This window comes from Solenopsis invicta, chromosome 4 (assembly GCF_016802725.1).
Source record: "Solenopsis invicta isolate M01_SB chromosome 4, UNIL_Sinv_3.0, whole genome shotgun sequence".
Taxonomy (NCBI): domain Eukaryota; kingdom Metazoa; phylum Arthropoda; class Insecta; order Hymenoptera; family Formicidae; genus Solenopsis; species Solenopsis invicta.
Genome location: NC_052667.1, coordinates 29,000,470 through 29,027,654, shown reverse-complemented (window position 1 = coordinate 29,027,654; position 27,185 = coordinate 29,000,470). Strand labels below are relative to the sequence as shown.

The 27,185-nt window shown below is 29.4% G+C and overlaps 3 protein-coding genes across 3 annotated transcripts in view; all 3 read left to right on the top strand.

The window, feature by feature from the left end:
- The first annotated feature begins 6,189 nt into the window (after positions 1–6,189).
- On the top strand, positions 6,190–13,757 carry LOC105200418 (cell wall protein DAN4). Its single transcript, XM_011167970.3, has 3 exons — positions 6,190–6,305; positions 8,371–10,600; positions 12,186–13,757. Exons 1-3 carry the CDS (start codon positions 6,303–6,305, stop codon positions 12,515–12,517), a joined length of 2,565 nt encoding a protein of 854 aa, XP_011166272.1. The 5' UTR covers positions 6,190–6,302; the 3' UTR covers positions 12,518–13,757.
- Positions 13,758–13,823: 66 nt separating this feature from the next.
- Positions 13,824–24,126, top strand: LOC105200438. Its single transcript, XM_039448753.1, has 16 exons — positions 13,824–14,217; positions 14,707–15,223; positions 15,694–15,992; positions 16,067–16,371; positions 16,797–17,489; positions 17,826–18,080; positions 18,151–18,472; positions 18,788–19,627; positions 19,967–20,485; positions 21,113–21,324; positions 21,590–21,728; positions 21,977–22,254; positions 22,438–22,809; positions 22,983–23,321; positions 23,471–23,624; positions 23,738–24,126. Exons 1-16 carry the CDS (start codon positions 13,932–13,934, stop codon positions 23,941–23,943), a joined length of 5,736 nt encoding a protein of 1,911 aa, XP_039304687.1. The 5' UTR covers positions 13,824–13,931; the 3' UTR covers positions 23,944–24,126.
- Positions 24,127–26,059: 1,933 nt separating this feature from the next.
- LOC105196682 (disheveled-associated activator of morphogenesis 1) overlaps positions 26,060–27,185 on the top strand; it is a 34,016-nt gene continuing 32,890 nt past the window's right edge. The window contains exon 1 of the mRNA XM_026139342.2: positions 26,060–26,542. The gene's annotated coding sequence lies outside the window, so the exon portion shown is untranslated. The remainder of the gene's footprint in view (positions 26,543–27,185) is intronic.

Sequence of the window (27,185 nt, the reverse complement as noted above, 5' to 3'; positions counted from 1 at the left end):
GTGAAATGTTTCTCAAAAATTCTAACAAATTAAAATTATGTTGTATAAAAAATATTGATAAAAAATATTAGTTGTACAATCATTTTTCGGGTATTACAAACGAAAAAAAGTAAAATAATTTTATTATGTTTTATTTGTTTAATAGGACTTGCTTCAAAAACAAAATATAGATACACATATGCATAAGACATAAAAGAAATGACATTGCAATTATAAAATATATTTGAAATAAAATATTGTAATAAAAAGGGTAAATCTAATCTGCGTAAAAACATCAATTTCTCTTGATAAATTTTATTCCGTAAATTCGCTGTATTAAAGGCTTACTACGGCAAAGTGATTATATTGAAAGAAAAAATGCATTCACTACGAATATGTACAATCATGCTTCAATTTAATCAGATTTATAATTTAATACTTTTTACTTTGTAACCAATGATCTCTTTTGCATTATAATTGGCTCTATTCCACCATTTCTTCTCTTTGAATCCTCTTCCTCTCTTATAAATCCAACGTACGTTAATGCCATTCATGCGATTATTTTTAGTTAAATGTATATGTACATACAGCTAGTATAGTTATGTACTATTAAGAAATATTGTTGTTTGTTTCACAGAAAGCAGCAAATTAGTTTTTCTATGTACGTAATGCGATGTCAGAAAATAAATGTGCGCACAACAAATGACGTTCTTGTTCAAGAGCACGAAAAATACGCACAATAATATTAAAAATAAAACTAAATTATCAATTGCTAAATTAATTGTAATATAGCAATTGACGCTAATAAAACAAAAATAGTTAGAGTGTCGATATAGATGAAATAAGATTACATGAAAAAGATAAAAGCGTTTGTTCCTCCTTACAAAGTTTTCCGCCCAAGAACTTTGGACCAATCATTCCCTTTTCGTCTTTATGAGATTCTCGTGAGAAGTAAAACAAGTAAGTTTGGTAACTTGAAAAGTTTGTAGAAAAGAATAAATGGAAGGAGAAATGGAAGGAACGTAAAACGCTGTGTTACGGCATATGTATTCACGGAGCGCCCTTAAGCCTATGAGTATCGAACTATAGGTATCTGCTAACGAGAAATAATGATGAAATCGACAACGTCAGTTCCATTATCATTTCTCCCTGGATATCAGAATGGGTTGCAGGGGTTACGAATTTTCGAATGACGATTAAAGGACGGACAAATAAACGACAGACTGAAATAAAATCGTCAACCGGTAAGCCTATAAGGTCAGATACGGGCTTTAAACTAATCATTTCTCTTTCATATTTAATTTCTTCATCAGTATCATACTAAAGAGAAAAACCTAATGACACTCTTTTCTTTTTTATCTCAATTTTGTAGAGCAAGTTTAAAAATTGTGATAAATTTTGTTTTAGCTCCTTCAATTCGCAGTATAAAGCTAATATGATTTTAATTGAAAACAGCTCTCTAAGAAGATTGTATGAGAGATAATGTTGTAATAAGCTAGTAAATCGTTATTTTTGCTCTCATCAAATAATACTATAATAAACATTTATATCAAAGGTTTAGAGTATGTAAAATATTAAAACCGTGATCATCTTTAAGATAAAAACTTTGGTATATATATATATATATATATATACAATATATACTCGTGTATATATATATATATATATATATATATATCATTAAATAATCCTTTTTGTCAAGTATCATAGATTAAAGTTCATTTCAAGGTTTTCTAAAAGAGATCTTCATCTATGCAAAAAATACAACTGATTAATATAAATTTAATGTAGATAAACGCACAATCAAAATTTCTCTTAAATAATAAAAACAATTATTGCAATTTTATAATTACTATTAGTAAATCAGCTTTTTTATACAATTAGTAAGAATAATGATATGAATTTGAAATATATAAACAGCCATTTTCTCTATCATTGAAAGGAATAGAATAGAATGCCTAAAAACGTCATAAACACCAATAAAGTATGCATTGTGCATCATATTATTTTTCTTCTAATTTTTAGACACAATTAATTTAATGTTTATCGTACGTCTGTGTGTGTGCAAATTGAATAAAATATACGCCGAAATATATAACGACTATCGGTCACATCTTGGATAATATTTTTATCATATCTTCTTGTAATGACAATCACCATTTTTTTATTACATTTCTGAATATTTATACAATATTTGTAATGTACATATTTATCAGCTCGTATATTTATTAAATCGTTACCTCTCAGTTTGCTCTTTCTCGCTACATTATTTCCTCTTTTTCTCGTACTAACTTTGAAAAAAGAAAGAAAACTATTAAAAAGAATATTAAAGAGAGGATAACGCAACACTGATTCTTACTTTGTTCCGACAAACACGATGACAAGTGTGTCTCCCAACAGTTGCAATAAAAATATCAAATCTGCCGCAAAAAAAGAAAAACATATTCTCATATTAGTGTCAAAAATTATTAGCAAAAAGAGTATTAATATTAACAAAAAGTTACTATAAAATTTATAAAGAGGAATAACAAACGATTCTTTAACCAGTAGTAAATTATCTTATTTTTCAATAAAGTTTATGCAAACTTTACAAAAAAGAATTTTTTAAATAAATATTTAACATTTGCCAACATATCAAAAATATTGATACACAATAAGAGAATTATACTTAATATGTTATTTTTCAAAGAAAAATTGGTTTATATTTAATCAAATTTTATAAAAAAAAAAAACAAGAATTTGGAGACAATCTATACGATGCATATTCGAAAGAAGACATAAAGAAATTATAAACAGCAGACAATCAACAGCACTGATAGCAAACTTTATCAACATTGTTGCTTCTGATCAAATTTTCTGATTATATCATAATTATTGTGTCTATTGAAAGAATATACTTTTTTTTAAAATATTTGTATGTATTGCAGTAAATATTTCTTTTGTACTATCCATTATAATGTAGATATGTGATAGTATATTTATGATAATATTTTTGATCTTTTTAGTTTTGTCAAGATTAAGAAACTGTTCAAATTTATAATTGCACTCTATCATTTGGCATATTAAACAAGCAATTACAACAGATCAATTACATTTTATGAACATATTATATAATCATCTTGTTCCTAAAATGTTTAATACATTACAAGAAATAATTAGAAGACAATTATACGTTATAGAGTATATTTGTAACAATACTCCTTTAAATGTATGACAGTAAAGTGCCGAGATCTGGCGAAAGCGAGACCGGTTGCGCATTGCAGCAACTCTAACACAAACGCTTCTGAACTACATACAGCTAATGCAACAGTATAAGGGACGTCAACGATAGTTCGGTACAACTCCGCAAACATTCATATGATAACTATTGCATACAATACGTTAAACCATTTTACTTGAAAAATATTACAATTAACTATAATTAACTAATGATCTTAACGCCTACAAATTATAAATATTTACATGGATATGTGCTTGGATTAAAAATAAATAATTATTGAGACGTCAATAGTCAATAAGACTATTTATTTAAATGACAAAACGTAATAAATAAATATAATAGATAAAGAGAACACTTTTTAACACAAAATATTATTTTAGTTTTTAATTTAAAATATTGTTCACTATCACATAATAGATACACAATATTGTAGGGAGATAATTAATTGAAAAACAAAAGTATATAGCAGAAATAAATATGTATCCGTCATTAATTAAAATATTATAAAATTTTTATAATTGTAATAATATCGTAATAATACCGAATTCCATTATTTTATAACTAGTATAAATATATCTGTAAAACGACGTTAAAAACAAAAATTGAGTATGCATTAATTATTATGTCTAATTTATAAAACATACTTTTTTAAAAAAAGAAAAATACAATTGTCTTTTTAATTAAATTTATACAATAATTATATCTGAAGAAAGTTTGTATCTGCAGATGATGCATTGTTTTAATATATTATCAAGTGAATTTTTATTTTACCATTATATCCAGAAATCATTAAACAAAGCACAAAATGAACAGATTAAATTGCAATTCCAGGAAAAGCAAATCATGTTGATTTCCTATTCCTATCTCGCTTAAGTTTAATTATCGTCGCTATCGTTATTAATGGAATTTTTTTAAGGAAAATTGAAGATGAGAAATGTGTAATTATTATAGATATTGTCATTGCGCGACTTCACTAAAGAAATATCGAAAAAAAAATCGTTAACAACGTTCTCTCATTGACATATACTTACAAAGTATTAAATATTTTTTATCAAAGTCTCTCCCTATCTAATTAAAATTTAATACTCAAACAAAAAGTCTCAAATCTATATAGGAATAAAATTTATACGAATGGGATATTATCTAATTCTTTTATCAATTTTTAATTCTCAATTTTTAGCTTTGAGTAAACTTAAAACAAGCAAAATAATTACATTGAACATAAAGTAATAGTAAATTCAATTAATATAATTTGTTCTCGTTCTCGTTTATCATGAATAATTATTTATCGACAATCGGTAAATTGTACAACGTCTATACCATTCAAGTTACTCTAGTAAAAATCAACATAATGTATAAATATCTTGAATACCAAACGTCGGTATAAACAAATTTAATACTACGCATGATTGTATCATAAGATATATAAAATACAACTTAATCTACACACACGCGCGCGCAATCACACAAAGAGAAAAAATAATAAAAATCTAAAGATAAGAAAGAGTGAAAAGTTAGAGAATTATATATATTTGATATACAGGATGATTATTAATGAATGTCCTCACTTTTTACCATAGAAGCACGCATTTGTAATTTCTAATATAATAATATGTTAAAAATACGTAGGGGAAAGTAGGTAAATTGCACGCACCTAAGGGAAATTTATCGCAGTGAAGTGATTTTTAAAGTTGAAATCGACACGAGTACAGAAATAGAAACTTTAAACATTTTTTTATCATTATGTATTGTCATATTGAACAATTTTTTATTTGGTAATGCTATATTCAGCAAAAAGAAGCAAGTGGTTAAACGAAAAAATTTCTCGGGCCTTGGGTAATTGTACGTGCGGTTGGATAAATGGACGCGGAGGAAAAATGAGGTTATAGCCCATTCTTTTAACTACACTACACTGTACTAGTGGCACTATAGTTGATCTCACGTGGTCTCACGCCTTTCAAGATGGATGCGTAAAATTGTCGACGGCGAACTTGATTTGATAAAAAAACAATTACTTGATGACTATTTAATTAAATTTAATAAACAATAGCTCAAAGAACGCAGGAAAAAACGTACTTTTGTTAGGTATAACAAAATTAAATGACTAAAGTAAAAATACGGACTTATTGCCTTATTTTCTGAACGCCAAAATCGCAAGAAAAATCATGATTTTACTTTTTCTTATTTTTTCAATTAACTACGTTTTTAAATGATATAACGTATGGTTATATATTTAAAAAATGCCTTCAGCCTACAAATATCGTCGTGATATAATTTCTATTCATCGGGAAGGTGCCAAACCACGAAGCGTACAATTACCCAGTGCGTACAATAACCCTACTTTCCCCTATCCGTCAGTAAATCATGCTCCTATGGTAAAAAGTGGGGACATTCATTAATAATCACCCTGTATGTAGATAAAACAAAACATAATATATATATATATATATATATATGAGAAACAAATGATTTGATTTTCCTACTATTCAAGGAAAATTTTCTTTTTTTTTGTTATCACCAAGAAAATTATCCAAGAATGTATTTTCTTATTATACTTATTTTTATAATACCCTATACAATCCTTGACATGAATTATTGAATTAATTATAACATTTTATCTATAAACCACCTATATCAATCGATAAAAAATGCACGCAATCATACTTTTGATCATATATTTAAATTTATTTAAATTTTTAATTTTTAATTTTTAAGCCAGTTTGATAAATTCTCAAATCTCACTAATGTAAAGAAATAACTACACCAAAGTGATCTTCACTTAATATAATACTCAATACAATCGAAATGATAAAACAACGTGGATACTTTATATTATAGATATTTACAGCATCGAAAATTGACTTAATCAAAATACACTGATATCATATATGTCCAACTTTATTTTCCTGTTGTCTTTTTCATGTTCAGTGGATTTTAACTTTAATATTCAACTTAATATTCAACTGGCAAAATGAATAGACGGATGCATATTTGTGCGTCAGAACGGCTCAGGAGAATCAAGTAAGATAGAGAGAGAGTTTGAAAGTAGGCCTCAACTGCTCAGTCAGTTGTCGACTACGTGTCCAGACGATTGGTTGGCATAATGGTGAGTTTTCGAATATTGTTAACCAAAAGACGCATTTTCCTCTTGCTGAAAAGGTATAAAGTATTATTAATTTCTATACGCAAATTTTACGTATTCTTGCATGTACTTCTGAATTATTGTGCAAGTATTGCATATACATCGATGCGTTATGTGTAAAAGTTTCTAAAGTGACTTGTGCTATAGAGTTATTTCAAGTTAAAGCGCAATTTTTTACGCACTTAAATGAATATACCTTTTCTTGAAATTTAAATCTTGGATGATGTTATACGTTACGTTTGCGATTAGTCGGTTCGTTAAACATGATAATATAATTTAACATTTGAATACTTAATAATGGCATGCAAGCGTGAATATTATATAACAAAAACTTTGTATTTCTGTAGATAATTGTTTCATTATTGCAATAAAATATCGCAATGTAATATATTTTATAACGTTAGAATTTTATCTTCTTATGAAGAAATAATTATATTGTGACATTATTGTTATTATTCAATAATATTCAATTATTTTAAACGTTATTTAGACAAATATTAAATTATTATAATTATTAATATTAACATTACTAAAATATTAAAAGTTGATAAATTATTTTAAAAGTTTTTATAGCTAAACTTTACTTGAAAACTTATTCTCCAAATTAATACAATATTAAATGGCTTAATCATCTAATAATTTCTTAATAAAATTTACATAAAGTAAAAATATACATGCAGCAATCACGTATTCATTATATTGCATATATCGTATTTATTTTTAAGCATTTATTAATAAATATTGTGTATTATGTATCTTTACATCAAACTGGTAAACATTCTTTAACTGCGCGACATCAGATTGTGAAAGTTGCTTCTTTCCGGCTACGTTTTTGCTGAACGCTCGTTAAACATATTTTTCATTGTATAAGCAACGTATTTCATTGTATTTCTTAAACGCGTCTTATCATTCACAAAGATTTAATTTTTTAATATAAAAGCTTTCACTGTTTTACAATCACATTTTCTGCTTTAACAGAAACTTGTAATTACAAAAATGAAAAATAGCACAATTTAACAGTCAAATTTTCACTGTTAATTAGAAAGATAAAGATGATTTTTATCCTCGAGAATTTATCAGCTGTTCATTTATTGTGTAACACGCATTATATTTGACAATAGCACTTGTGTACAAGCGTGTATACTCCAATTCGTAAAATTTTTATCGTATTATACTACACATGCAATTGTAAATTGTATAATTTTGTCCAAATTTTTGAATTACAAATAATCTAAAAAGTGAGCTGTATATAAGAAATACATTTTATGATAAATTTATCATGAACACTATTAACATTATTATTTCCATGAATTTGATTAGTATCTGCATTAGTGCGCACTGATGCACATTAAAGCCACTGGTCACTAATCTGACCTAAATCTAAAAATGACATGTCACATATCTTTACGTTATTTTGCAACGGTTTAGTATATACCAATACGCACTAATGCATCCAATCGTATTAGTCACTAGAAAAGAGGAGGCTTGTTCTTTTTACGTATCTTAAGATTGAACTTTTTGCACGGTTCACCTCTCTCTTCACATTGGAAACAGAGAGAGAGAGAGAGAAAGAGTGAGAGAGAGAGAGAGAGAGAGAGAGAGAGAAGATATAAACCACGCGAGAAATTCATAGCCTCATATACCTATCTAAAAGAATTAAGTGAATCGCGAGTATAATGTAAACGTTGCGAAAGAATCAGAACTGTGAGAATTAACCAAGTATACTCTTTGACATCTAGTCAAGGCTCCTTTTGCAACATTACTCATGAATATGAAAACAACTTTGACATACATCTTGAACTCACTCTTTTTTAACATAATTGAGCAAGCGTTGCTTATATAATATTGAAAGAAACATCTTATGCTTATAAATTATTTTTTTTTATATTGCACATATTCTACTTCAGATGCGTATAGTAAGCATATTAAAAAAATATCTGATAAAAAGTTTTATATTTATTAAAATTACACATATCTCTCCCTTTCTGATATTTTTGTCTAATTTGTATAATTATTGTGTTTCTCGTAGATTGTGCTTTTCTGTACGCTGCTCATCATCGGCTTATGTCATTGCAATGATCTTCCATCAAATACCGAAGTCGAGAGCTCGATCAACCGAACAATCAACGAAGTTGAAAGACTGATTCGCGAAAACTCCACTTTGCCCCATCTTACTAAGCGTGAGATTATTGATATTCTTTTCAACATCACTTCCAAAGATCTCGAAACATACCAGAACAAAAAGACAATTGAAGAAGCAAGGAATATCTACCAGAAAGCTTTGATGGTAGTCTTACCTTATAACGCAGAAGATGCTATAGAAAACGTCAAAGATTTACATACTAAACCGCCGGTAGTTCAATTAATTACAGATCCTTTTTCCAATTCGGAAGATTTCGAGAGAAGCGCATCAAAAAATAAGAAACTATTTGTACAAAGCGATAAACAATCTCTTGAAAATGTCATAGCGACACGTTCACACACATATGCTACAGAGAAAAACTTGTCAAAAGAAAACTCACCTGTGCAAATGCGATATAAAAATCACAGAGAAACGTCTTCGGAAGCGCATTCAAAAATGCCTTTAAAGGAAACCCTAAAGTTTGATTCAACGCCAATCAAATTTAGCTTCAATCTAGAAAATCTGCCAACGCATTCGATTCTGACCGAAGAACCAACAACGATTACTACTACTACTACTACTACTACTACTAAACGACCAGTATTCGAAGGCTCTTCGTTAACCAAGAATAAGGAAGTCTATATAGTTTATAGTACGAGCGCGACAACCATCTCACCTGGAACGATAGAGATGAAAAAGAACGTTTCAGCGTTTAACTCGGGGCCAGAAACGACGTCTCGTCCTTTAAATAATAACGAACATGTTCTGTCTGTCGACAAATGGCGATATAATGCACCAACGACGCAAAGTACTACAACAGTACAAACTGTAACAAAACTTCCAGATGTGCTGTTTAATAGAGTTCGAGATAGGCAACCGCTTTTTCCAATTACCGCATCACCACTGAAAAATATGACGCCAACTGTATCAATTGGCAAAGTTAAACACAATCCAGATATTTCAAAGGTAATCGCAACATCCGAAAAGATAGAAATTGTGAGTACCGAGCAATCAGCTCCTATCTACGTGACACCAATGTCCTTCTCTTCTTCCGCTTCTCCTCTTCCTCCTCCTCCTCCTCTTTCTCTTCCTCCTTCTTCTTCTTCTTCTTCTCATTCTTCTTTCCTTTCTGTCGAGAAATTAAAATACAATTCCACTTACAATTTAAACTCTGGAGGTTTTCACGGAATCACAACGACGACAACGACAACAATGCGTCCGGAAGTAATGGAACTGCTCGCATCGATTGGACTTAGACCGGAAAATGCTATTAACGTGGAAGACGTATTTAAAAAGAACATGAAAAATTTAGAGATAAAATCTGAAATTCCCAATAGTAACGGTTTAGTCTATGCAACTTCCGGCTTGACAGCGATTACGCCCGATTCACCATCGATAATCGCTCAAAACACTTTTGAAAATCCTGTTTCAGAGATCGGAAAAGGCATGAACAATCTAACACCCGATGTACAATTGCTTTTTCAACGATTTGGTTTACAAACGTCAAATCTGGTAACGACCACAATGTCCACGCTCGAGTCGACTATTAATACAAACTCGTATACCAATTTCAAGCCTTTGCCAACATCTAAAATACAAAACGAAGATATGAAAGAATTCTTGGCGAAATTCGGGCTTGGCGTCAGCGGCGGCAGACAGAAAAAGGCAATGTCGGCGTCAACGGAACGGCCGTCGTTGATCGAGGCTGTTCCGGATAACATGAGGCAGATTTTAGAGAACATAGGCCTTATATCTCGCAAAATCTCGAGGACGACACCAAAGATAGAAAACGCGGAACCAACAAAAGCGACCAAATTCCACGTGTTTAAGCCTCACGAAGTCCGTGTGAAGGATGAAGAGCAGAGAATGAAAATCAACCAACTTTTAGATAAAGTCAGATTAGTTCAGGAAGGAAAAGCAAGTATAAAAGACGTGCGAAACGTTGCCGATCGTCTAGTCGCTACAACGAAAACTCTAAAAGATGGGCCGGATCCACTGAATTTAGAAGAGATAATTAGAGTTTATAACGAAGATGTAGTAAAAAATGAAGTAAAAAGACAACAAAATCCGGAAGAAACCATTGAAATCACTACCAGGGATGATCGAGCTCTCGCGAATACCACGACGATGCCTACTGGTATTAAGAGATTTATGATATCAGTTTTGGGTACTTCAGAATTTTGGGTTGAACGGATTATTCAGGGTCTTGCGAGGATCAAACGCATGTTAACCAACATGGGGAATAAGATTATGCGACCACCCGATTAAGTTGATTTATTCTGGGAGTGATGTCATCACTAAATACTTATTCTATTGTATATTCTCTCATTGTCGGCATAATTTTCTCTAGCCTATGTCTTCTTTCACCTCTACTGTAATACTCATTTCATATTCCTCAAGTGTCCGCGAATTTAAATCTAACACAAGGAAAACAAGTTGATCGGTAAATATGAAAAAAATCAATAATTGCATACATTATATGCATACATTAATTAATTAAATATTTAACATATTGTTGTTTCATGAAATCGTCGTAAAAAGTATGAGATGGAGCAGTAAGTAAATTTAATATCTCAACCATACGATAATTAGGTATGCAAAAAATTGTATGCAAACACCATTTTTTATACTTCAAATTGACGAAAAAATCAGTACCCCAACAACAAATTTGAAATTTTTGTCGTGTGAAGATTTAAAATTTTATTAGAAAATAAAGATGTTGGTAATTAACTATCCATAACTGACTATCCAATTAAAATATAAACTACATGAAAGATTTTAAATATTTATGGCTCTACTCTCTCGTCAGATAATGGTAAATATTATTTACATAATCGAAATGGAATTGCGAGAAATCTTAGAGTTTACAAATCTAAATAAAACGGCAATTTAACAACGCAGAATATAATAAATTCAGATATATTTTGACATGCAATTTATTTAAGGGACATTCAGAAAGAATTTTACAAGCGGACTTTTCTTTACGCGCATATGTTAGCTAGATATACAACTTTCATCCCGTATACTTGTTTCCGAAGCAGTGCGTGTTGCATGTAATGTTGCATGTGAATGTTGGATGCATGTGCTCGCATGCAAACCGGTTCGTAACTCGATGTCATCATCATTGCTACCAATCACGCAATGGACAGACGAACGAAACGTTTTATCTACTTTACTCTTTGGAGATGGTTGCTTCTTCCATAATATATGAATACGCTGTGATAAATCAAGTGAAAAAAACGCAATAGAGAATAAGGCAGTGGCAGAAAGGAAGAGTATTCTCATCATACTTTTATCAAATATCATTTTAGAATATTTATTTTCATTCTTCTCCCTGTTGTCGGTAATAATTTCATTTCTTGTTATAAAAGTATTTCTATCATTTTCATGCTTTTATTTTTGTGTTTTAATGATAAAACTTATTAACGCTCTCAATGTTTACTGTGTAAAACTTTTTATCATATCTTACTTCACTCTTTTTACTTTTGTTAAAAATTTAACTTTATATAATATCTCATTTTTTCTCTTAAACTATTTTAGTTTATACATTAAGTTTACATCAATTTCCAAGATAATTTTTAATAGCATTTTTAATCACCGTAAATTTGTCGCATTTGTTATTAAAGAGCATTTAAAATTTAAATATACATAAATGCGATACATATAACATGAATGAAAATGAAATTAAACATCAATTCTCATCAAAGATCTTGTCTCTGCAGAATCTGTAAACCTTTCCTCGACAACGACAACGACAACGGCTACGGTGATTTTAGATTCAACGACGGACGGTTCGAACTTCCGGGATGTTTCAACAGCAACTCCGGAATCATCGACAGCAAGCGTAAATCTAGCGGCACTAGAAGAATCCTTTGGTGGCACTACTCGTGCACCGGATCCTGTTCTACCAACCAAACGAAGGAATGGTTTATACTTTCTTTTAGATTGGAACACCTTTCTCGAAGTTGGTGATGAAGATAGTGAAAAAGTGAATTTGAGATTTGAGCCGAAAGTTGGCGATAGGACAAGATTTCTGCCAGTCAGCGTGCCATAGTTAACACAATAATGTAAACAATTTTAACAACAATATTGTTTCTGAAAACATTTTATCTGCATATTCTATTATTATTTATTCTGGCATATTTCGACATAAAGTAAAGTAAAATATCTCGTAAACTATTGATTTTTCGATAACTGTATCTATTTATACTTTTATATGTAAAATAATCTGAGAGGAATCATATTATGTAAAAAAATAATGTAATTTCATTAAAAAATAGCGATAACCTTTATATAATCTTAAAAATAATAAAAAATTGATTTTTTAATTTTATTTTACCATTGTTGATTCCTTTCTAGACTATACAACTTTTATCTAAAGAGTTTTCTTCTAAAACTTACGGATTTTAAAATATTTGACTGGCAAAGTTAAAGTGGACCACTGTGTATGCATATACACATACACAAACACGCGCGCGCACACATAGTTTAATGTTTGATTCAATTTTATAAAAAACAAATCAGTTTAAGCTGATTATAATTATCAAATGCAGATTATTATATAATTATCAGAAAGAGTATGACATCGTTTACAACGCATAATAATTTATGTATGCTATTTAAAAACTTTATATCTGCGATATATGTGAAAATATTTCAACAAAGAAATTGATTAACAAAAAAATAAAAAAATATAATAGATTTAATTACACAATGTATAAAAAGATTTATGTACATAATAGAGAAAAAAATGGTGACACAGCCCCGCGTTTACAGTTTGAATAATAATTGTAATTTGTTAAAAATTTATATTCTACAATCGTCAATATGTTGTTCAATTAATGTTAAACTCAATCAAAGTTACTCTATTGTAAATTGGAAAGCATATTCAAGCAGAACAAAAAATCATTAAGATACCAAAATGGTTCCAAAATAATTAGTAAAAATTACTTTTTGGTCATTCTCGATTTATATTTGTTATTTTGACATTATATCATTATGAACTTATTGTTCTACTTGAATAATGTGAATTGTGAAAAGCTTTTGTATGAAATGATTATATATGTATAATAACTTGAGAATAATTAGATCTACAATGTAGTAATGTCCATGAATTATTCGGTTTTATCTAAACTTTTTTCAACGTTTTGTAATTGTAATAAACTTTATATTCCGCGATATTATATCTATAAATTTCATTAATCTTATACAATAAAATAATAATATTAATATTAATTTTGTACTCGTGTAAGTTTCACATTGTATGAAGTTAAAATATATTACATAAACTTAAAGTAGTGTTGATAAATTTGTTAACAATGTTACAATAGAAAGAGAGAGAGAGAGAGAGAGAGAGAGGTAGATAACATTAATATTAATTTGATAACGTGAAAATTTAAAATCTTTAACCAAGTTAATTTGGAGAAGTTTAAATTAGATGTCAGCATCAGCTCGAAAATCAAAATATTATGAGTAATACAATGAACAAATATTTACAAGACGTTGGTCGAGAGAATTTCACAGTTAAGTCTCAGTCTGTGTTCAGAATGTTAGCGAGTAAAGATCTTGTCGTGTGTTTCCTCATTTTATGGATTTTCATAAATAACGCAATATGTCAGGATCTAAAAGAATTGTCCAAGACACTGGACGAAATGCTCGTCAACACTAGAGCATTTCGAAGACCTCGAGATCATGAAGATATATCGGTAACTTGGCAAGAGTATGAATTCGGAACTGGAGCTGGAAATCGAGAAGGTAACCATTATATCAAACACATAAATTGATATTAAGAAATACAAAAGTGTTGAATAATTTTTAGAAATTTTGTACAATAAAAGAAAAAGATTCAATTTGAGCTATGACTAAATCAGAATTGTTTAAAATGTAACAAATACAATTACTTTTAGTTGTACAATTAATAATTAAAATTTATTGTAATACAAAATTATAGATTAGTGTGTGTGTGTGTGTGTGTGTGTGTGTGCGTGCGTGCGTGCGTGCGTGCATGCGTGTGTGTGTGTGTGTGTGTGTGTGTGTGTGTGTGTGTGTGTGTGTGTGTGTGTGTGTGTGTGTGTGTGTGTGTGTGTGTGGGTGTGTATGCGCGCGCGTGCGCGCGCTTATTCGAAATATATAAAACTCTTTTGTACAAAAACTAAAATATAATGTCTTACTTTGTTGTACAAGTAAAATTATAACTTTTTGACTCTATTTCTATGTATTATGAAAAAGTATCTTTATTTTCAGAAATTATTGTAACAAATATCTCATTGCATACACTGGTTGATACAACTAAAGAGATTAACATATCGATAAACAATTGGCAATTTCTACAAACGGAAACAAGTTACTTTATTTGTGCCAAAAATTCAACATTACTTTTCTACAAGATTAATTTGGATGATTTGTCAATTAAACATATTATAAGTTTATCGACTGAAGAACATATATTACAATTTAAAGTTCTCCATTTCGATATCGGGAAAAGATTTAACGAAAATCACGTAAATAATTTAATGGCAATTCTACTCGTTAAATCCCAAAATGATTATTTTCTGTATTGGTATAAAATTTTCGAAAATACATACATGTTATATTCAATATGGCCCGTACGAAAGCAAATTCATGCTATGGAATTTGTACGAGAAGAAAATCAACACAAATTATTGCTGCTCCACAATGACGAATCATACCTCGAAGGACAATCACTGATTGATGTTTACGGTTTCGACATTGATTATAATAATCATCGTATCGATATATGGTAATTCTATTTATTTATCACACATCATATATATAACAATATATATGTATTGCTTGCTTTACTTCTAGTAATATCATACTACGTGAAACATTTAATAACACGCAATAAAATTTTATACACAATTTTTAGGTTACTTCATAAAAGAGATATTAAGATCCAAATAAAAATTTAAAAAGTGCACTAACTGTAATGTAAATAAAATATTAAATAATAATATTTGTTACGTGGTAATACTTTTATTAACTTGCAATCTTGATATCTTCAGATTTCCATACAATTGTAAAAATAGATATTTCAGGTTTTTTTCTCTATAAAATTACATATATGTTTTAATTATACTTTTATATGTACATATATGCTGTGCATATATCTCAGACACGCGTTATAAAAAAAAACAATAAGATATATGTTTAAATGCATTGGTAAATTAGTATTATTTGTATGTTTAAAAGTATATTTATATCATGCAGGTTTTGTCGGCGATTCTTTGTTCCGAAAATATTCCATGTTCAAACTTGTCCAATTTACGGACGTACCATACTAGCTTTCCAAGGAATAGATAGCATTATTTTATACGAATCGAAAAATGAGGATAAATTGTGCCAATTTGAGAAATTGAAAGTTATCGAATCCAGCAAACTCAGAAATTTTGTTTGCTTCGAAAGTGGATATGTTGAATATTTGGCAATTAATGGAGAGAAACCACATTTGTTTCACTTTTTTGAGAACGAATTTCAAGATAATATTGAAACAAATCTCCATTTCAATGGTAAGACGATCAAATAAGGTGAAATAAAAATTCTTGGCTCAAGCATGAAACAAAGACTAATGTTTATTTCACAGAAACAACTGAAATTTTATGGATGGTCACTATACCGTTAAACACATATCGAGAAGAATCTCTGTTATTAGTTCAACTGAAAAACTTGACAGTCATCGCTCTAGCTTGGCAAGGATCAAAGTTTAAAACCGTGCCTTTACCTAATCAACTTATAAGTAACTTTGATTTGTCCAAAATTGTCGTTATTCCAAAAGTCGGATTCATGCAAGCAAATATGCTTGTACGTATTGAAGTAATCTTAAACGAATCGGAGCATCCTGCTCATGAAGAGACTGAAAGCATGTTGAAGACACGAGCTTTATTGGAGGTACGTTTTCATGCATGACTCATTAATTTTGTTGCAAATGATAACTTTTATATTATCTAATAAGATTGTAATGTATTGTATATTTAAATGTATGAAGTAAAACTTTTAAATATAATGCATGTACCGAAGTAAAATTGTTGAATACACTTATAAGATGCAGTTATAAGATACCTGATGTGGTATATCTTATTATTCAACATCTTATATATCTGTGTGTGTGTGTGTGTGTGTGTGTGTGTGCGTGCGTGCGTGCGTGCGTGCGTGCGTGCGTGCGTGCGTGCGTGCGTGCGTGCGTGCGTGCGTGCGTGCTGTGTGTGTGTGTGTGTGTGTGTGTGTACATTAATATAATAATATAATGTGTTCTTCTATTATATAATTCTAAATTACTTTTATAATGTTTTACAAAGTGGAATATAAACTTTTAGGAAGTTTTTCGAAAACAGGAAACCATTTTTTATGAGACCGAAGCTCGGATTAATCAAAGTTATTTCAAGAATCCCATGGTAACAGGATTTTGGAATCTTTCGGAAGTAAATGTGTCAGATGCTACGATCAAAAGCCGTGTAAATTATGGCGCTGTCAAAGTCGGATCGATCAATTTGAAAATGGATGATATATCGATAAACATAACGTCGAATTTGAAAAAATTAGAAAAACTAAAAGTGCAGCTCGATCAAATCTTACCAGATTTGAAAAACGTAACTAATTCGACAAAAATCACTTTACCCTCGAATATTGAATTAATCGGAGATTTTTTGATTAATGGTACCCTGTACGCGAAAAATATACTCGTCACTTTTATTAATAACGCACCAACTTCGATCATAAAGAACGGTATTGTAAATCGCGCTATTATCAACGGACAGAAATCTTTTCCTTTGCTCGACGCGAATAATTTAACGATTCTGTCTTTAAATTTCATACCGTTAAAAGAAATCATGTTCGATTTGTCAATAAAAAATTATAGCAACGTAAATTTTTCAAAATTGAAGCGATTAAAAGTTAACGGACACCTAAATTTTAACCAAGTGAATAATATTATATGGAAAGAGCTCGTACAAAATATAATTTGGAAAAATAAATCGACCATTATTTCTGGAGAGACTATCGTGGAAGAGGTAGGACGGTATATAATATATTAATCACAGACAATAGTAGAGAATGTCCAATAAATTTTCATGATGCAACAAACTCTTTCTTATCGTTAGGAGAAAATAAATAATGTTATATTGACGAATTACGTATTTAGCTTTAAAAAAACAATGGCTTTATAAAAGTAGGCTGTTTCTAACACCCTGATAAAAAAGAATTTTTTATCTCTTTTACTCTTCTCTTTTGAATATTTATGGAAAATCGCTAGCTGTATCACTTTTATTTGACATTCTGTGTACCAAAATCACATTTTCGTGATTTTTTTCCTTTAATAAAAAGTTTACTTCTTTTCAAAACGACAGCTTATCGCCGAAGAAGCAAATATAAAAAATCTAAATAATTTGAAATATCCAGAAAGTTACGTTTTAACAAGCATCTTTGATAAAATTCCTATTAATGTCACAAGTAAAAAACACTTTGCCAACTTATCTACGACACATTTATTGGGCATCAAGACAATAAATAAAATAGATATTAATGATTTCATTATTCTCAATAGACAGGAAGCTATTAATCGAGAAATTATTTTCGAAAATCTGGAAATTGGAACCTTGGAGGTATGTTCATAGGTTCATTAAATGTACCTATATTACAATTGGGTATAAACATATTTTATTACAATTTCAGATCGATGGAAATGTAACGGGCATTAATATAAACAACAGGAAGGAGAATTTGCTTAACGAAACCGATAATCTTTTGTCAAACGTTATTTTTGAAAATCTGACTGTTATAGGAAATATTATAGTGAAAGATTCAATTAATGCTAAAGTATGGTCGGATCTCGACGATCTTTTATTAAAAACTGAAACTAACGCTTTAGTTATTGGAAATAAAAAATTCTGGAATGACATCAACATAAAATCTAACTCAACAATTAAATCCAAACGAATTAATAATCATATTTTTTCGGAATTCGTAACATTAAACACCAATCAACAATTTCCTTGTAAGTAATTGGATAAACATTATTCAATTGTACTTGGAGGAAAAAAGTTGTTAACTTAATTAAATTTCTCCAGTTCAAGTATCTGTTAAATACTTGTATGTTTCAAATTATAAATAGTTAAATTAAAATATTTATATATTTAATTTAAATACACGAAAAAACTTAAATTAAAAGAATTTAATCAAGTTTTTTCATTAACAACTTTTTTCTCGGTGTAAATTATCAAAAGGAATACCACACACACACACACACACACACACACACACACACACACAAAGAATCTAATTTTTACTTATACCATTTTATTAATTTCAGATTTAACAAAGATATCGGCAAACGCCACGTTTGGAAATGTAACTCTTGGTACTTTAATAAAGTTGAAGAGTCACATAAGCTATGAACAAAATATTACTTCTGGCTGCTTAAATAAGATGCTATTGTTTATTAAACCATCTACTATCGATAATTTATCTTTCAATACCGTAAAACAGACTATTTCACAGACTATTTTTTTGGACAAATTAAAAAAAACTTTTCAAAAAGTTTATTATGAGAATTTGACAATCTCGACATTGCTGACCGATGAAATCTTGCCCAACACAATCAATGAGGTCAATTATACTGATCTGACCAAACGTGTATTAACACTCTATACGCAGCAAAATCTGACAGGCGCTTTAATAATTGACAACTTGGAAACTCAAGTATTAGACGCAGAGATTATCAACGGAATACCGTTGAATACATGGAATCGGTTATTAATGCGCGCGAAATCGCTTTACGATGACGTTTTTAATGGAACTGCAACGATAAGATCTCTACGAGTGATAGGGAAGATAACGGCGTCTTCGATTAATAATAATGATATTATTGACATTTACAAGAAAGATAACATGGCGACTGTCATTTTCAATAAAAACGTATCAATCGCAAATTTGAGAGTAATTGACTTGATAAACAATCTGAATCTGTCGGAGTTTATCGCTGATGCTGTTCAAAAATCTGATACGAATATTACATTTATAAATAGTAAAACATTCAAAAATATCACATGTCAAGTTTTAGAAACGCAATTTATAAATGGACATTCTGTAAACGATATCTTGAATTCAAATGTAAAGCAGCTGCTCAAAGGACCAATTGTTATAAATGATGGTACATTGCCTATACATAAAATTATTAAATGCTTTTATATATTGACAGAAATCTTTCCAATTTACCTTTTTATTTTTATATTATATTTTAATATTTAATTATCTAAAAGCGCTTTATCAAATGCGCTGTTTACATGTATATGTGTATTCTGTTTATAGCCAATGCTTATTAATTATATCATTAGAATTTATTTATACATTCATTTCAAACTAATTAATTATTTATAATGTTTTGTAATTGTACAATATTTTATACACGTTTCGTGTTCTAATCTTTTCTCATTTACTCTGTTAATCTTATTGATAATAACAATAAAAATTTATTTCCTTTTTCTTTAAGGCGCAGTTATGGTTCTAACAAATTTCAATTCGACTGGCAAGATTGGAAATTCCGTGTTCTTAAACAATTTCACAGATAGATTTAAGACATTCGAAGATAATTTTTACGCTCTTTGCGGTAACTTTTACTTCAATGAAACTGCCTTCGTAACAAAACTAAACATAAATGAATCGATTCAAGGATCAATGTTAGACAATTTTTTCAAAACAATAATCTTTAAAAATGATACAAACGTTACAATATCTGGATTGAAATTATTTAAAAATTTAATTACATTTAATGGTACATTTAATATCGATGGCAGCTTAAATGATATAAATTTATACAGATTTCGCAAAAATGCTATTTATATTGATAAACCTTTCTCAATTGATACCAAAATCATATTCAGAGAAGACATTTATCTAGAAAAAAATCTCGTAATAGAAACAAAATTACAATCAAATACCATTATGGAAGTTGATATAACAGACTTGCAGGAAAACGTTATCGTCCTTAATAAGCCTAAATATTTTCCAGGTAATTACTTTTAGTGATAAAAAAAAAATGTCTACATATTCTGTGTATAGAGAGGTAATAACTGTAGATTTCTCAATAATCTATAAATGATAAAAATATGTTACAAGAATCAAAAATGATCGAATTGTAATTATACTTTCTTGTACATTTATAAAATTAATTTTATAAATTTAATTACGTGCTCTGTAAAGAATTTAAATGAAGAATCGTGCAGTGTGTTTTAAGAAAAGAATTTTTTAGTGTGTTTGTGCTTTTTAAAAATGATCATATTTATAGAATAATTCGCAATCAATTCTCTCCTTTTAAATTATTTCTCTCAAATTTATTATTTCTCTCGAGTTTATATTCTGCCCATGAAAATTGTTCCTATAAAAATTCGTTACAAAATTTTACAATTTCTTTTTTTTTGCAGCAGTTAATTGTTAGTTAACTGTTAACCTTAGTACAACTTACTTAGTATAACTTGTACATATCAGTAATTAATAATATATCACTAAAAAAATGTGTATTGCCACAGATAGTAAATTAAATATCGTAACGTTTTAATGTTTGGATGATAGCATTGACTACATTATTAACACACTAATAATGATTTGGCTGTAGAACAAAGAATATTTTGTATTTCAGCGAGGATGACACTCGACAATGTAACTTTACAGACAAGCCTAAAAATCGTGCAGATCAATGACTTGGAAATAGATCCATTGATTTTGTTAAATGTACAACAGTTCTTCAAAGACAATAAACTCAATTGTACCAATATCATTGCTAAGAACATTCAAATGTCAGGACGTGTCAATACCAATTACATGAAAGATATCTACGCAGACACTTTTATGGTATAATAAACATACAATTTTATTATATAGACTATGTTTAGCCAATAAGAAATATAAGGTGTTCTAATAACAAGTGAGATAATTTATTTGGACATATCTCGGTTTGTTCTCCAATAATGCTATATGTTACAATTTTGCATTTTACTTTTATATAATGTATAATTAATGTTAAAATTATATTATAATATAATAATTTAGTAATAATGTTATATTATATGTGAAAAAGTTTCAAATAATTGTTAATAATACTCAATTTCTTTTATAGATACAAAATAATCAAAATATTACAGGATCTATAAGGATACAAGGAAACGTTTATGCATATCATGACTTTAACGCTCGATTAATCAATAATTATAATCCTACGAAAATTGTTTCCTTAACTGCAAATAGCATTCTAACAGGTAAAAAAAAACAATATTCATAAATAAGACAGAATAAATTATAAATAATCATAAATACCATCTAAGTGCCTACTACATGCATATACAATGTACAATGTATATGCATATTTTCTGCAGTTTACTTTTGCGTCAGCGCGCACTATTTTTCGTTCAACGTTCAATAGCTTTGCATCACAAATGAATTGTAGCCTTCATTCAAACTTTAATAATGATAATTTAAATAACATGCTTATATAACTTTTGTTTAGGAAACTTTATGTTCAAAACTCCAATTATTCTTAATAAAAGTCTTAGGATTTTGGGTTTTTTGAATAGAATAGATTTAATTAATTGGCAAGGAGTCGCGATAAAGGCAACGGATGAAGCAAAACAGATTGTATCTGGAAAGTGGAAAGTGTATGGAAATGTTCACTTTGAAAAAAATGTTGATGGGAGTGAGTTTTTAAATCGAGTTAATGTCACCGATATATCATTCTCTTTAACAAGAGAACATCCTGAAATAAATCGGATCATCAAAGAGGCATATGTAAGAAAATTACTTGATAAGCAATACGTAATAATAAAATAAATATTGATTTTTTTACAATTATAGTAAAATTTCACTTTCATTACTAACAATAAATTTGCTCTGTATAACGAGAAACCACTATTCCCGCTTGCTCGTGTTTTATAATCATAATTTTTTAAATAATAATATATTTTTTTACAGGAGGATTTAAATAAAGTGTGTGCATGGCACTTGGATATGCTCAAGTGTAATGCTGCAAACCAGATATATAAATTCAATATATTTGATTACTTGCAAGTCCAGGAATTCGAAGGAATTATTCATGATATTCGTAATGTCGAAGTAAATGATGTGGATTACATGCTGGTAAATTATAACATTTGTCACGTAAAACTTCTATCGTATACTCGGACTGAATTTCAAGTAATCGATCGAGTGTCCGATTTTGGATTAATTGATCAATGGATATTTTTTGAATCCAATCAAAGCGTTTTATACTTGCTTACCATTGCAAAACGCACTTGCGGTAGAAGCCGTAACAATGTATGGAAATTGGAAAATAATAGATTGATGGTAAGTTTGCAAAAAAATCTAAATTTTATTGTTCTTAATTAAACAGAGATTTAGAAAACGCTCTCTCTCTCTCTCTCTCTCTCTCTCTCTCTGTGTCTCTCTCATTAAGTAAATAGTTTTTGCTTAGAACAAATTCGACTAATTTCATTCTGTTGTTTTTTTTTCTTTTACAGCATGTATTAGAAGTTGATAATGTCACAGACATAAAGAATTTATATGAATTTGTGGCAATTAACCGAAAGAATTTTGAAACTGTACCAAAAAATGTGCAACTAGATATATTGAAAGCCCTCATTTCGTATAAGAATAAGAAATTAAATTTAGTTTCAAATAACGATTCTATTGTGCCAGTTAACCAATCCTTAAAATATGAATTACAAGAAAAATCTTTAAATAGCACACGTTTGAAAAATTATCTTGATTATAGCAACATATTAACTTTTAAAGTAGGTATTTATGGAAGAGAAGAGTACATCTACTATGATGAAGAAATCAGCAGAGATTACATATATGTGAGTCTAAAAGAATTTCCTGTAAAATTTCCGTAAATCTCTAATTACAACAATTTTTATTATGTAGCTAATTTTATAATTTTATAATAACTGATATTTTATAAAAACTGTAAAAAAATGACATTTTATCAAAAAAATATTTTATCTAGTTGTACGAAAATGACATTTCACACACAAGGATCTTGCAGACTATAAAAGCACATCGTCCAAAATCAATTTTAGTCCTAAATTTTGATGGATTTGTCGAAACATTGCTCGTTATCGTAGGAAATAATGATATTATTCAAATTTACGAATATACAGGTAAATTTATATTAGAAAATTAATAGAAAATGGAAGATATTAATAAAAAGATATTTATTGTAAAGAAAAAATATTGTAACATAATTATTATATTTTACAAAATTATTTTCAAGGTATCGAAGGTTTCGTGCATCGAAATATTATACAAATAAAAGTTGATAAGTTGTACAACTTTAACGTAAGGAAATATGATAACTTAGAAAGAAGACATTGTTTGGCTGCAATTCACAATAATCGATTAACAATTTTAGAAGCAAAGATGCATGGTGATAAATTAGATGTGAGAACATTAACTTCTTGTTACACGAATAAGTGTTAAATAAATTAAAAATATAAGTGTATAATGTAAATATAAAATTATATTAGAATTTTGTTTGTATTGTAAATATAAAATACAAGTATATACATATGTATATTAAAAATATTTATTGTTAAGAGTTACTAAAATATTGTTACGTAACATGGAAAATTAAAAAAGTTAATAAAGTTAAATTGATTCATTGTTAAATATAATAAGAGAATTGTGCAAATATACATATACTCATGTATACAATTGTGAAAAATTATAGGTATTATATGTTACTCTATATTATAATTGTCCATAATTATATTAAAGAATTATTGTACTAAACATATATTCCTATTGCTTGCAATAAATAGTTATTGCTAGTTGAAAATTTATTTATTAATTTATTTCATAATTTGATATTATTAAAATAATAATTTTACTTTATCCTAGTTCGCTATATCAGGATACGATTACGTATCCGCAAAATTTTATATTGCTGTAGCTTTATTATAATTTGAAAACTTGGATTGAGATTCCCAAAAAAATTTAATTACTTATAGGTAAGAGAAGTCTGTAGAAGCAATTTTTCGTATTATTCTCAACGTGAGAATGCACGAACGTTCAAAACGAGTTACCTGTTACACACACACACACACACACACGCGCACGCACGCACGCACGCACGCACGCACGCACGCACGCACGCACACATACACTTTATCTGATTTCCAGATATTATAAAAATAAGTTTTTGCAAAAAACATTCTTAACTCATAAATTGATTGCAATTGTGTGTTGACAGATAAAGGATTATCATAAATTTACGTAATACATAATTTAGAAATAATTAATGGAGAAGAATATGTATAGCATTTATGTAAGAAAGAATGTGTTTGTGACTCACGCCCTCCTGACCTAGAGACATTATGACTTGCTCCAAGTAATGTAGGCTTAGGTTAATGTGCTTCATCTCGGATTCAAAATGATGCCATATTATCGCATTCTAGTATACTGCTCACATACCCGCACAGAAAGAATTTTGTGACTTTCGCGTCTCATGAATTTGTCGTTAACCAATAGAAAGTTAACAGAAGACAAGCGTTCTCTTAAATTTTATCTTGAAAAAAGTGTCGATATTACGATATTAAGATATATGTATACTACTAAATGTATTAAATATGTTCCGATAATATACTAGGGTCTCCAACAATTATCATATATTACTTTAATAGTATTATATGATAATTGTTGGAGACTCTAGTATAGTATCAGAACGTATTTAAGAGATATGATTCTGGAGATTAATTAGAGTAAAAAATTTTAACGTAAAAATGCTAAAATATTGATTTTTTTCTAAGCAACATACATTTTATGCAATTTCCCAGCTCTCTACTCTACTGATTAAAAATTATTTACACCAGAAACAAAGAAAAAAATCAAAATAATATTTTATAAATGCTATCTTATTTCAATTAAATATTATTTAATATTTCCTTATTTATTTCCACGATTGTCTCGCGATAATCTTCATAATAAATAAATGACAAAATCACACATCAATCAAATTCAAGATTAGATATATCTAAGATTTGTTTTTACATATACTCGATACTAATTTTAAGTGCTAGAATTTTCACATCTAATCTTTGTATGAATAATCCACAGAAGAAAACAATACTTAACTAAATAATACTTTTCACACATTTCTCACACGTTATATTCATGCGCTATCTCTAAATATAATTTGGACAGCATCTTGATATTTTTTATTTTCCAAATGGAAAAGATAAGGCAATAGATTTTAACCAATCAGAAGGCGCGAAAAATATCAGCGAATCAATCAGAAATTGTGTTCCTGTTGCATGTGCTTTACATCGTGCAATAAGCTTTACACGATAGGTGATGCATTATAAGTTCGCTCGCAATTCTTGCGTCGCCCTGTGTCGAACGAACCATGCATTAATCTGCATCTCGATATATATCTCGTTACGAGAAATCTGTTCGATTCGAGAAATCGCATGAGTAAATACTAACGCATGAGAGAAAACTGCGTCGCGAGACGCGAGGCGCGCGCCGTCGCCGTCGCCGCGCGCCGTCGCCTTGACGATGATGACGATGTCGACGTCGTTTTGACGTCGGCGCAGTGCGTCGTCGCGTAACCAGAGCCACTGCATCGCGTCGGGTCGACGATCTATCCGATGGCAAGCCAGTGTTCCGACTTTTCTCGGCTTCTGCGTCGCGTATCCCGCTTCCGTCCCAACGCCACGGCCAACGCCGCCGCCGCCGCCGCCGCTGTCGCCGTCGACACATCATCATCGTCACGATCCCGTCCGATCGTTAATATCAGCGTAGCCTGATCGCATAAATCTCGCGTATTACAACAAAGTTTGTCGTATCAAATTTATGCGTTAACTAGACATTGCTCCGAAATTTTTACCAGCCGTACAACTCGTTAACGACGGGCGGACATCGTCGGACGACATTGTCGGACGACATCGTCAAAGATGCCCAATGTTGATCTTATGAACAGCACGGCATAAGAAACCAACGGGACATGTGCCTTTCCGCTTCTTATTGATCGGCGCGTTCTAACCGGCGCGACCATATTTCGCGGTCTGCAAAAGATCAGGTAAGAGCTTTACGATCCCTATTCTTTCTCATAGTCGTTCAAAATGATTGTTAATTTCGTTGACAAGATAATGTCTACAAAATACAAAATTAAATGTTGACGTTATCGACCTCTAAAGTACATTACAAAAGTGAAATCTCACTTGTATTAAAGTATATGTGTGTGAGCATAAGCGCGCGCTTGTGTGCGTGTGTGTGTGTGTGTGTGTGTGTGTGTGTGTGTGTGTGTGTGTGTGTTTTATGTCTATACAAAAATGCATTAGATTAAAATACAGACAATAATATAATCCTATATAAAGTATGCATTTTCCAATAATCTTATTCCAACACTTTTGTGCAATTTTATTTAAAAGAATATTGATAGTATAAGATATATATATATATATATATATATATATATATATATATATATATATATATATATATATAATACGGGTATACAATTTATCAACTCTTATTTATATTTAAGACATTAATTTATTCAAATAATTTTTTAGTATGTAACAAAAAAATCTTGTTTTAAGTAAAAAAAGAATCATGAGAAAAAGAAAGAAAAAAATATCGATAATTAAAGTTTCAAAAATTATTTTGAAATTTCTTATCGGTTGTGAAATTCGATCTGTAAAATCAGTTTTCTTTTTAGA

What these genes read in the sequence shown, in the direction of transcription:
- LOC105200418 (XM_011167970.3), top strand. An exon ending in TACCACGACGATGCCTACTG is followed by an intron (nt 10,601 to 12,185) that starts GTATTAAGAGAT and finishes TTGTCTCTGCAG; the next exon opens with AATCTGTAAACCTTTCCTCG.
- LOC105200438 (XM_039448753.1), top strand. Translation starts at nt 13,932, where the DNA reads ATGAGTAATACAATGAACAAATATTTACAAGACGTTGGTCGAGAGAAT. An exon ending in TGGAGCTGGAAATCGAGAAG is followed by an intron (nt 14,218 to 14,706) that starts GTAACCATTATA and finishes CTTTATTTTCAG; the next exon opens with AAATTATTGTAACAAATATC. An exon ending in TCAAATTTACGAATATACAG is followed by an intron (nt 23,625 to 23,737) that starts GTAAATTTATAT and finishes ATTATTTTCAAG; the next exon opens with GTATCGAAGGTTTCGTGCAT.